Source organism: Thunnus albacares, chromosome 21 (genome assembly GCF_914725855.1).
Source record: "Thunnus albacares chromosome 21, fThuAlb1.1, whole genome shotgun sequence".
NCBI lineage: Eukaryota > Metazoa > Chordata > Actinopteri > Scombriformes > Scombridae > Thunnus > Thunnus albacares.
Window position 1 is genome coordinate 27,497,603 of NC_058126.1, and position 12,635 is coordinate 27,510,237.

Consider the following 12,635-nt stretch of genomic DNA (forward strand, 5'->3'; position numbering starts at 1 on the left):
CCAAGAAGCATTGTTACGACAAAGAAATTATCAACCAAACACAAATTTCCTTACTTTTTGTGCTAAGTTTATATTGTACCGCTTGTGTGTGTAAGCCTATAGGCATTAATAAAACTTTACCACACATTATTAAATTTTTATACACTGTAATGAAAACACCATTTAATCAGTTAATTAAATAAAACAACCTACAAATAAAACTAAATACACATTTGTTTTCGTTCTTTTGAAACAAGTGATCTTTTCCTATAGTTGCTATGTTACCATGCTGAAACAATTGCTGTTGGCTGTCTCACTGTGTTGCTTTGCTGGGCATCCGCACTTCTTTTTGGTCGGTCCACTAGTAATGGCTGTTGCCTGGATTATTACCTGGATTATTTTGCCAGCCAAATTCTTATTTTAAGCAAATTTTAGTTGTGGAATGTCAATGGAGAACAAAAAACTGGAATATGGAATGGACCTAAGTAAAGTTAAAGGTTAAAGGTATGCTATGCAAGATTTTCCTAAAAAACAAAGTATAGACATTTAAGCAATATTACACGAGAGGGTGTGCTTTACCGTCATAGTTGGCATGACGAGGTGCTTGCGCCGAGTTCTGTAAGCAAGCACCTCGTTCCTGACCGCATCACTGTTGTGCCAACAATGACGGTAAAGCACACCATCTAGTGTAATATTGCTTAAATCAAACATCGGAATTTGACATGATGGAATAACAACAGTAAGATTCATATGGCTTACATATAGGTTTTCCGGAGGAGTGGCTGCACTGGGAGTGAGCTCCTGATTACATCTCAAACTTGGACCAAAAAAGTGGAACATTTTGCAAATTAACACTCAAAAATCTTCAGAAAGGACACTATAGAAAAAGTAATAGCATTGATCAGCAAGAACAGAAGAGAAAACATCATCTTTGGATATATTTTTAAAATCAAAAAAACTAGCTAACTGTCAACTGCTAACTGCTACCTGCTGTTACCAATATTCCAAAGGAGATACAGCACTAAAGAAGCTAACAGAAGAGTTTGTTTTTTTTTTGAAAACAAGAAGAAAACTTAAAAGATCCTTGCTGGCCACGCATGCTGGAGCCTCTCTATGCACCCTGGACTCAAGAAGTCAGCTCACCCCCCTGCCGACTCTGCTACCAAGCCAGTCCAGGTTTTCAAATGTAAACATCAGATTAAACATCAAGTAAGACCATCTGTACATCTTTCTCAACATCGAAGGGAACGGTTCCGGCCACATGGATTTTCTGGGGTTCCTAACTGCCTGGATGGCGGCCATTTTCTCCCTGCTGAGGTTGAGAGGAGGTTCTGGGTGCACTGTGCCGGTGCTGATGGGCTTAAGAGGAGCTTCTACCCTCTGGCCACTGGGATCCTGGATGGGATTGCTACATGGGACTGTTGGGACTGTCATCCAAGGCCGTTTATTGTACAACAGAGCATGCCTGTCAAAAACTGTGCAAAGTACAAAGCGTTTCATCAGCAAAAACACCTAGGCTGTCTTTCATGGAGTGCTTTTTGGACTACTGTTGGTACTCATTGCTGTATTGCTGTATGTGTCTGTCTGGCCAAAGCAATCAACACTGATGGAAAACAACTGGGACACCAAGTGATTGAGCTTAGGATAAATGCTAGCTCATGGCCAGTTGACGCTCTTACAGTGAGTTTTCATCACAACTTACTGGGATATTTTGCACTCTATTCCTCTGTCCTGCGGCACGGACGAGCCCAGGTACCAGAGCGAATCACCGATCCAGTGGACCAGTCATCTGCCACCCCATTTCAGAGAATAGCAGGTCTCTTCTTCATGCTGATCCTGCTCTCCGGAGATGTTCAGCTAAATCCTGGACCAGTGACCCCTGGAGTGCTGCAGAACTTCGATGCTGATTTGTGCCCGAGTGTGTCTGCGTCTCCTCTGGTGCCAGTGATGAATGAGGGCAACTTTCTGAGCCGGGCTTCTCCCTTAGCAGACTAAACTTTGTTAACAGAAGGCATGATGTCTCAATGAATAACTTTTCACTACCGGGCTGTGGAAACCTTGATAGGTCCAGTGTCTCTCTCACAAAACCAGCTGCTGACACCACTGTGTCAAAACCCTGCAGTGAGGGGGCAGAGGTTATTCAAAACCTTCCAAACTGTCAATCATGCTTCGGGACCCGAAGCTGAAACCGAGGGAGCTATTCAGTGGACATTTTAACATCAGAAGGATTACTGCAAAGAGCAATCAGCTAAGTCATCTTGTGTCTGACTCAAATCTGGACTTTCTCTGTCTGACTGACACATGGTTGAAACAAACAACTCCTGCAAGTGTGTTCATGGTGCGCGGATACCAATGTTTCAGAAGAGACAGACCTGATGGAAGAGGAGGAGAGGTGCTTTTTTATGTGAGAGACAACATCAAATGTGAACGTGTGGTTTATAATGTGGGTAACACGTTAAAATATGTTGGGATAAAAATAATGTTATCCCAGCAAATGTCTTTTAACATCATAGGTATCTATAGGCCCCCTTCTGCAGATGACACTTTCTATGATCAACTCACAGAAGTCTTGAAAGAGTGCAATCTTAACAAAGAATTATTACTTATGGGTGATTTTAATGTGAACTGGGAGGATAAAACTAAGAGGAAAAAACTAAAAATGATCACAGAGAAATTCCAACTAGAAACTAGTAAAAGACCCAACTAGGATTGCAAAATGCTCCAGTACACAAATTGATCTGATATTTACTAACAAACCAGAAAGAATGACTAAAAGTTATAATTTAATCACTGGCTTATCAGATCATAACCTAACACGTGTGCGAGAAAACTGACTAAAAGTAGATTTAAGACCACGGAAACTAAGACAATGATCCTTCAATGCATACCCAGAGCTAAGCAAGAAGAATTTATCAATGAAATTAACAGCTTGAACTGGGATGATGTACTGTCCTCTGATGATCTGGACTTTTACTCACAGAATCAACTCTGTGAGAGAAAGATTTAATGTGAGAATACAGATAAAATCTAAAAATAAAAACAATTCACCGTGGTTTAATGAAAATTTGTGGATACTAATGAAATCTAGAGATGCCGCACTAAAGAAGGCCATTAAAACTAGAAGAAACACTGACATGCTGATTTATAAAGGTTTAAGGAACAAAGTGATCCAAGAGCTAAGGGAAGCTAAATCTCGTTTTTATCTCAATATTTTGAACGAGGCAAAAGGCAACAGTAAATTGATCTGGAAAAACATTGATAATCTCACAAGGAGGGACCAAAAATTTTAAGATTTTAAACTCAAAGTACAGGGAGAGTTAATTGAAGATCATTTTACTGTTGCTTCTGTCTTTAATAATTTTTTTCTTGAGTTTGTATATGAGTTAGGAAAAAAATTTACGAAAAAGAATATGGATATTGTTCCTATAGATGCTACAGGTCAGGTTTTTTAACTGGTAGAGACTAATGAGTTACAAGTAAACAAAATCATCAGCTCTTTAAAAAGCTCCAAAAGTAGAGATGCTTTCTAATTTGACAATATGTTTGTCAAATCACACAAAGATATTTTAACTTCCCCTATTGCTCATTTAATTAACTTGTCTTTTAAACACAGCTCTTTCCCTGATGACTGGAAATGTACCATTGTCACGCCTATTTTTAAATCTGGAGACTGCCTTGAAGCCAGTAACTACAGACCAATAAGTATACTGCCAGTACTCTCAGAGGTTCAAGCGCTCCAGGCGTCTTACCATGTAGCTCACCGTATTGTGAAGGCCAAGAAACCCCGCACAACAGCCAAAGAGCTCATTTTACCCGCTGCCATGGACATGGTAAGAGAGGTGCTGGATCAATCAGCAGCAGACAAGCTTAAAACCATACCAATGATACTATAGCTCGGCATGTTGAAGACGTGTCTGGTAACATAAAACAACAGACCACAGCTCGTGTCCAGGCAAGCTCTTACTACGCATTACAGATGGATTACAGATCCACGGATATAGCTCACCACGCCATTTTACTGGTTTATGTGAGACATGTGTGGGACGGCGATTTGCAGGAACAATTTCTCTGCAGCAGAGAACTTCCTACCACTGCCAAAGCAGAGGACATTTTCAACTCTGTGGACTTGTATTTGAGCTCAGTGGGCTGGGAATACTGCGTTGGAATCCCAACTGACGGCACTGCTTCCATGACCGGGAAACATTCAGGTGTGGTGAAACAAATTCTGATGAGGGCACCTAACACGACTTGGATCCACTGCTTTTTGCACCGAGAGGCACTGGCAGCTAAGAATATGGTTCCTGTGCTTGATGAAGCTTTGAAAGATGTCATCAAAGTGGCGAACCACATAAAACGGAGTGCGAAGAACAGCCGCTGCTCTTCAAATCTATGTAAAGATTTGGGCTCTGAACATATGCAGGTGTTGTATCACTCCGAAGTGTGCTGGCTGTTGAGGGGTAAGGTCTTGTCACGCTTTTACGAGCTGAAAGCAGAAATCGCCACCTTCCTCTCAGAGAATAACTCCTCATATCCTGAACTGTTTGACAACGACACCTTGCTCGCATTTGTTGCATATCTTGCTGATATTTTTGAGCACCTCAACACGTTAAACGTGTCTATGCAGGGGAAAGGACACAGCATTTTTGAACAGTCAGACAAAATTGTTGCGTTCAAGAAAAAGATCACACTGTGGGTAAGTCATTTATCCAAAGACAGACTGGACATGTTTCCAAACGCTTGCCAGGAAGCACAGCAGCTGAACACCACAGCCAAAAATGACTTGAAAAAAATGAACAAGGTGCATCTCAATAAACTTTAAGTTCAGTTTGACGACTACTTCCCAGAGAGACACGGAGATAACGTTAATGCCTGGATACGCGACCCTTTCAACGTCAACATGGAAAGCGTCATGTTGCCAAGCAATGAAGAACATCAGCTGGTGAAGCTGTCATGTGACCAGATGCTGAAAAAGAGATTCAGCGACGTAAGCCTTTCCCACTTCTGGTGCAGCGAAGTGATGGCTGAGTATCCATCTCTCGCCACTCTTGCAGTTAAAACGATCCTACCATTCAGCACGACCTATCTTTGTGAAAGTAGCTTTTCTACCTTGGTCCAGCTCAAGTCAAAGCAGAGAAACTGGTTGAACACTGAGCATGATCTGAGAGTAACTCTGTCTACTGTCACCCCAGACTTTGAAACTCTGATCAAAAGTAAAGTACATGCCAAACTGTCTCACTGACTTCCACAAAAGACAGGTTGGGTGAAAGCATCTTGTTTTGTAGCCTTATTTATTTTATGCATTTTATTGATATTTAAATTTATTGTAGTAACTTTTATACATGCAGTTGGCATGGTCCTCCTCAGTTTCTTACTAATGTACTCTGAACAGAGATATGCAGAGAAGTGAAATATCTAATTTTGTGGCCTTATTTATTTTGTGCAGTTTTGATATTTAATTTTATTGCAGTAACTTTTATACATGTAGTTGTCATGTTCCTCATCAGTTTCTTAAATTATTGCTCTTAAATTCACTTTGCCTGCATATGTATGTTTAAATGTGTTTTTGAAGGTTATTTTTCAAAAATAAATTTGTTTGGTTTGTATTCTATAAAAGTGGGTCGCGACTTAATGACCATGGGAAAATGTGGGTCCCAGGCTGAGACCAGTTGAGAACCCCTGATTTAGCCTATATATTAATGATCTCCCTCAACAGTGTCATGATGTAGAACTAGAAATGTATGCAGATGACACTGTCGTGTACACACATGCAAAAACAGCTGAGTTAGCTGCTGCTAAGCTAACAATTGCATTGGAAAGGAACACACATTGGCTTGATCAATCATGTCTGAGTCTAAATGTAAACAAGACAAAAGGTATGTTTTTCTCTGAAACTATAGTACAACCTCCTAATGCTGATATTTTCATCAAAGATGAAAAAATTGACATAGTTACTAATTTTAAATATCTTGGTGTGACACTGGATCCAAATTTGAACTTTAAGAAACATGTTAAAAAAAAACGGTTAAAACCATAAAGTACAACTTAGTTAATTTTAGACATATTAGAAACTGTCTCTCTTTGGACACAGCCAAGATATTTATGCATGCTATGATTCTTTCCCATATGTCTTATTGCATCACATGTTGGGGGCAGGCTGGAATAACAGCCATAAAACCTCAAGTCCTTATACAAACAAACCCATAACACTCTGGACAAAAAGCCAATGCATTTGCATCACTGTAGGGTACTGGAGAAATACAATTTACTGAGCTTTGACAGTTTTAGATTATTCTCAAATTTGTGCCTAGTTTATAAAATTTTAAATGGTTTGGCCTCTCCTCCACTATGTGACTTTGTGTACACTGGCTCAGTAAGTTCTATTAAATCCTCCAGAATGTCCTCTATACAAGATTGTACCATACCATTTCATTGCACTGCATTTGGGCAGTCAGCTTTCTCTGTGAAAGCCACAACTCAGTGGAATGTCCTACCTGATATGAAGAACTATAGTTCTATCAATACATTCAAGGCCAAATTAAAACATCAACTAAAGATGAAATAGCTGTGTGACCACTGAGTGTAGTTTACAATATTAATTTTTAATTGACATTGTGGGTGTATGTGATGTGCTGTTATGTGTAGCTTTGTATTTTGTATGGTGTGGGGGTTTTTTTGTTTTGTTTTTGTTTGTTTTTTTTGTTGTTGTTTTTTTTGCTTTGTACTGTTTGTTGTTGTGCTGTTGTATGTTATGATCGTGGGAGACTACGGATGCAAATTAGCTTCAAGCTTTAACTCTGGTGCAGTGCATCTTTAATGTTTAAAACTGCACACTGTCCCAATCAATAAATCAAATCAAATAATCAAATTATTGTTGTTGAAAGTTCAATCAATGAAAATGAGTCAGTGATAGTGAAAACATGATGATGAACAATGGACAGATAAATGAACTAAACAGTTTGCTACAGATGGTAGTTGGCCAGCTAACATTAGCCTTACACTGGGAAAGTTCACATTTAGCCTACCAATTGCAAGTAAATTACACATTATTAAAATAAAATAACATGCAGATAGATGTTTAATTGTGTCCCGTAGGCTGTAGATGTAACTGTTGGCCCGTGCACCCGGCGGATGTATGAACGGGCTGTATATGCTGTACATAACTACCTACTATATGTATATAAAGTAACAGTTGCCTGTTGTCACACACTCACAGGTGTGTGACAACAAAGTGTGCATGTCACCACAGCTCAAGTCATTCAACAGTGTGAATGACAACAGGAGGATTATCAGGTGTGTGTGTGTGTGTGTGTGTGTTTGTTTGTGAAGGTCCTGTGTATGTCACCTAGAACGTCTGAAGCCAGCCAATCCAGAGTGAGATGCCTCCTCAATAAGCGGTGTCACAATCTTCTCGATCATTTCTGTCAACACTGTGAATGTTGGCTCCACAATGAAGTCAATGAATCCTGCAGGAAACATTAACCCAACCAGATTAACCCTAATTTTGTACCAGGACATCATTAGATGTATTCAGGCTACATTGGTAGTTTGAGAAGAGAGCAAAACAATCTCAGACATCCCATCAACATGCACATCATTCCAGTATTTGTTTTTCATTCCTATGTTAACCTAAGAACTCTAAACATGTATTTTATTACCTTTTAGCTGTTTTAATAAACTAGCTGTTTTAATAAACTAATTATTTGTTGGAGCAATTCTCAAACATTTGCTTAATTATGATGTAAAATAGTTAAGAGACAAATATGAATTGAATGGATTTGTGGTGTTGAATATAAGGTCTAAAACCAAGTGAAATCCTAGTGAATTCCATCAACAGAATCAATTGTGTTTGTGCACCTTACCAATCTGGGACTGGGCCACCATGGTGGATTTGCGGTCACAGAGAGGGGAGAAAGGTAGACCCAACTCTGCTTCTTTATCACCCTGAAAACAAATTCAACATCACAAGGTTGTGTCACGTGTAATTTATGTAATATAAATAATTTAATTATCTTCTTTTAGTTTTAAAAAAGACTAGGTTGAAATCTAGTCCCCGGAGTGGGTTGCACCAACTGGTCTTCCCTGCTGTAAAATCCAGGTAGAACCAGCTTCAAACTGGTCATTAGCTGGTCTTGCTGGATTTACCTGGTTGGCCAGCTTGTTCAAGCTGGATTAACTGATGATCACCTAGTAGACTGGTTTTGTGTAGCTGGTTGAGAAGTGAGCAGTCAGCTGGTGTAAGTTGATGGCAAACCAGCATGGTCATGCTGGTATAACTAGTCAGATGGTTTAAGACCAGATCAGGTGGTGATGAAAGAATTTTTAGGGACCGAGCTCAAAAGGCAGAGGACTACTGTAAAACAGTAGTCAAGGCAAGGACTACTGTAATATTCTTTGCCTAAGGGTGAGGACCGTATTGTTTTTCGTGTGTTTGTTTGTTTCTTTCTTTCTTTATTATTACGGGACATCACACCTACATTTGACCCCCTAAACATGCTCAAAAACTCACCAAATTTGGCATGCAAATCAGGTCTGGTGAAAAATTTGATAAAATGTAAAAAAAAACCTAAAGTGCCAAAATGTGCTCTCTAGTGCTGCCTATGTAACTAAAATGGCCGCCACGGCCTGTAGGAATGTCGTAGAGAGATCAAACCAAAACTCAATTATTCGTCTCATCAAGACTTACAAATCATACACTGACATCTCTGACCTAAATCCAACAGGAAGTCCACAATCAGACTTTCAAAATAAGACTTTGCTCCAATTTTGGACCCCGAACAAACGCTATCTCCTCCGAGGGTGTTGATGGTATCGGCTTCAATCTTTAATACATGACTTATCACACTGTGCTGAAAAAAAGTTGTTAAAAACTTTGTAATAACTCGAACCATTTGGATTTGATAAGCCCTGAAAGTTGCAGTGCCACATCACACCTTACAATGTAAACCAATGGGGAGGCAATCTATGGGCATGAACTTTGTGTCAAACAGAGGCTGCTGACATCTAAACTATAAGTCTGACCACTTTCAAACCTGTATCAATGGATTCGCCACGAAATTTCCGACTAAAATATGATTTTTAATGTTTTGGCCAAAGTAATGGGATTTATGAGGAAATTTCACAATAAGTATTCTCTAAAATCCTCCTCTCCAACTGCTCCTGGTGATGTCACTCCTTCAGGGCTGTGAAACATTCTGCAATACACACTCATAAAATCACAGGAGGAGCAAGAAAAGACTTTAAAAGTCAAACTCTAATATCTCAAAAACAGTAAAAGAGAAAAACATGTAAATTCAAGATTTGTAGGTCAAAGTCTCGTGACTCATTTAAAGTTCAAATGAAGTCTGTATCTAAAACTATGTGGAAGCAGTAAATGTTCAAAAAGGTGTGGGTTCACTCACACTCTCCATTCAAATATATGAGTACTTTTCTGGGTCCAGCTGCAGTTACTTATTGTCTCTACACACCTGACAGTACACATGTCAATCAAACTTTCAAAATAAAAGCACACCACACTTATAAGAAATATCCCTCATGTTAAAAAAGTAAAATGATCTGATCCCGACGGGCCAGAGTGCGAGGTCCTGACCAACGCTGCTTGCAGCTTTAATTGGTTGTTGTTGCTTTGGCAGTTTTAAGAGGCTACTAACTTAGATGATTTAAAACCAGGTTAAAGTGTCATCAGATTTCTTTTAATCGTCTTTCTGTCATGTTTGGGAAAGAACAAATTTCATTTGAGAGGTCAATTAGTATACACTTGCTTTTTATGGCAGTAGGGTGCATAGCACACAAACCTGTGTTGTCTTTGGAAGCACACATCTTTATGTGAGCAAGAGATATTCTTGAACCTCCATGTTTCAGTTGTGTATCACACAAACCATGCATCATGCATCAACAATGCTCAACTCCACCAGTTGAAAAGTTGACACAACTCCAATAGTCCCATCCAAGAGGAGTATAACAGTGCCATTTGTTCTCTTAGGTCTGATATAGTCCACAGAATGACTCATCTCACTATTTACAATTAATACCTGGTAAACACTGAACACAGTCTCAGCAGGGATGTCCATAACTTGTCTAACAGCAGTAGTTTCCCTTTCACTCAACCCAGAGACAGTAGCAGCTCCTAACAAATAGATTACCAACTGTCTTGGTATGTTTGTTTGCCTCAGTCATTGTACTGCATAGTTGTAAGGTACTCTCTTGGATATAATTGCAATGAATGATAGTTTTGGACATGATAAACTTATCCACTACTTGTAGAGGCACTCCTTTACAGTTTTTTACAAGCTTGGCAAGTTTTCCATTTCCGTTTTCGAAGCAGAGGACAGAATATGCCCAAAGTGGGCCCCAGTTTTTTACACTTTTAGTTAGGTGACTTAACTGATGGACATCGAAAGTCATGCCCTTTTCTCCATATAAAATCTGTACATGAAAGACAAGATCAAGTAACAATAAATCTGCAGTGCACAAGCCCTCTTTGGAAATGCACTCCCCTGAAAGAATGTAAATGGTTTTTACAAGTAAGCTAAAATGGTACAGGTACTTCATGGGCAAGACATCTTTTAAGCATGGAATGGCATAAAAAAGTAGCCATGCTTGCCATTCTGCTGCCTTCCTGGACTGTCTCTTACTAAGAGACTGTGGCAACCTACTTTTTTATGTATGGGGGGGCGGTATTTACTGTGTAGTGGCCCCCCCAGGTTTTGCAAGCTCTTTATACATATCTCCATCAAATATGTCACTAATGTTATCACTGGTTGTTACCCTTGAATACCTATGGTTTAGCCAATCACTATTCTTTTCTAGCAGACACCTCACCTGTTCACCTAATGGCAATGTGACAAAATAGCCATTATTTAGGGGCGGGTGTGGCTCAGGAGGTAAAGTGGGTCATCCACTAATCGGAAGATTGGCGATTTGATTCCCGACTCCTCCAGTCTGCATGTCCATGTGTCCTTGGGCAAGATACTTAACCCCTAATTGCTCCTGATGGCTGTGCCATCAGTGTGTGAATGTGTGTGAATGATTAGATTTCCTCTGATGGGCAGGTTGGGACCTTGCATGGTAGCCCCTGTACCCATTCAGCGTATGAATGTGTGTGAATGGGTGAATGTGATTCGTAGTGTAAAAGCGCTTTGAGTGGTCGGAAGACTAGAAAGGCACTATACAAGTACAGTCCATTTACATTTTACCATATTTTTTAAAAATCTGTAATAGTGTACGGCTGGTTACAAGTACTACATTTTTGATGTTGGGATGGGTCTAGATCATTTCCAGCAGAATTTGCACACATAGTGTTGTACCGCGTCAGTGCTCAAGTGTTTGAAAACATTCTAAACAGATGTTTAGTGCCTGTTATCACTATGACAGAAAATATGTTGTTAACAATTTTAAGCAAGTCTGTGAGAGCAGAGGTTGTCAAATTGTGTTTCCTGTAGACAGGACCACCCACCACTAATCCACCACTAAATCTAGACATTTTGTGCTGAGTATGCTAAAATAATTTTAAATTATTGCCATACAGTGTTCACATACAGAAAATTATCACTGAATAATAATGAATGAGGACTTTTGCATTAAAAAAAAACAAAACATAGAAGCGAGATACAATGCAGTCTCCTGTACTGTCGAGGCACCTCCTCAGTCGAGATATGTGTCAGTGAAATGAGCCTAGGCATAAACAACTATCTAAACACATAACTGATAAGATAACTGAAAACCTGCATATTTGGTCAACTTAGTATTTTTAGCTGCAACTTACTTTAGATGCATGTGGGTGTGCTTACCCAACAGGTGTTACACTGTATTTGGTGACCCATGAGACTCTGTGACCTGCAGTGCAAAAAGTACTCAGACCCTTTACTTAAGTAAAAGTATCAATACCACAGTGTTGAAATACTTCTTTACAAGTAAAAATCCTGCATTTAAAATCCTACTTAAGTAAGAGTATTTAAGTATTACCAGCTAAATTTAATTGAAGTACAATAGTAAAAGTGGCCTACTAATTTTGCAGAACATCGGGCTGTGACTGATATATTAAAATTCTGCATACTCATTGACTCATCAGTATTAATGTATTTACTATAACTGTCACAGCATGATTTTCTGCAAGATGTGTAGTTTTACTTCAGTACTTTGAGTAAATTTAGCTGGTAATACTTCTATACTTTTACTTGAGTGGGATTTTAAATGCAGGATGTTTACTTGGAATTAGGTATTTTTACATTGTAGTATTGATACTTTTACTTAAGTAAAGAATTTGAGTACTCCTGGCACTACAGGTCATGGAATCTGATGGGTCAGCAAAAACACCTGTTTGGTATTAAACTGTATTTGGTGACCCATCAGATTCTGTGACCTGCAGTTTACTTAATTAAAAATATCAATACCACTATGTAAAAATACTTATTTACAAGTAAAAATCCTGCATTTAAAACCTACTTAAGTAAAGTATGGAAGTATTACCAGCTACATGTACTTAAAGTACGTCAGGAAAAGTACTAATTTAGCTGAAAATCGGTTTGTGACTGATATACAAATTTAACAAAGTACATTATCAATACTGATGACTCAATGCATAAACAGCATTTTTTTTTTTACAACAGCATTGTTGTAGCTGCTCGAAGTGGAACAAGTTTGAACTTTTACTTTTGTAC

At 39.0% G+C, this 12,635-nt stretch overlaps 1 protein-coding gene across 1 annotated transcript in view; it reads right to left on the bottom strand.

Annotated features, from left to right (window-relative positions):
• pde1ca (phosphodiesterase 1C, calmodulin-dependent a) overlaps positions 1 to 12,635 on the bottom strand; it is a 95,566-nt gene that overhangs the window by 24,590 nt on the left and 58,341 nt on the right. Inside the window, exons 13-14 of the mRNA XM_044340370.1 lie at positions 7,839 to 7,920; positions 7,322 to 7,442 (exon numbers count right to left, since the gene is read on the bottom strand). Coding sequence (XP_044196305.1) covers positions 7,322 to 7,442; positions 7,839 to 7,920 — 203 coding nt within the window. The remainder of the gene's footprint in view (positions 1 to 7,321; positions 7,443 to 7,838; positions 7,921 to 12,635) is intronic.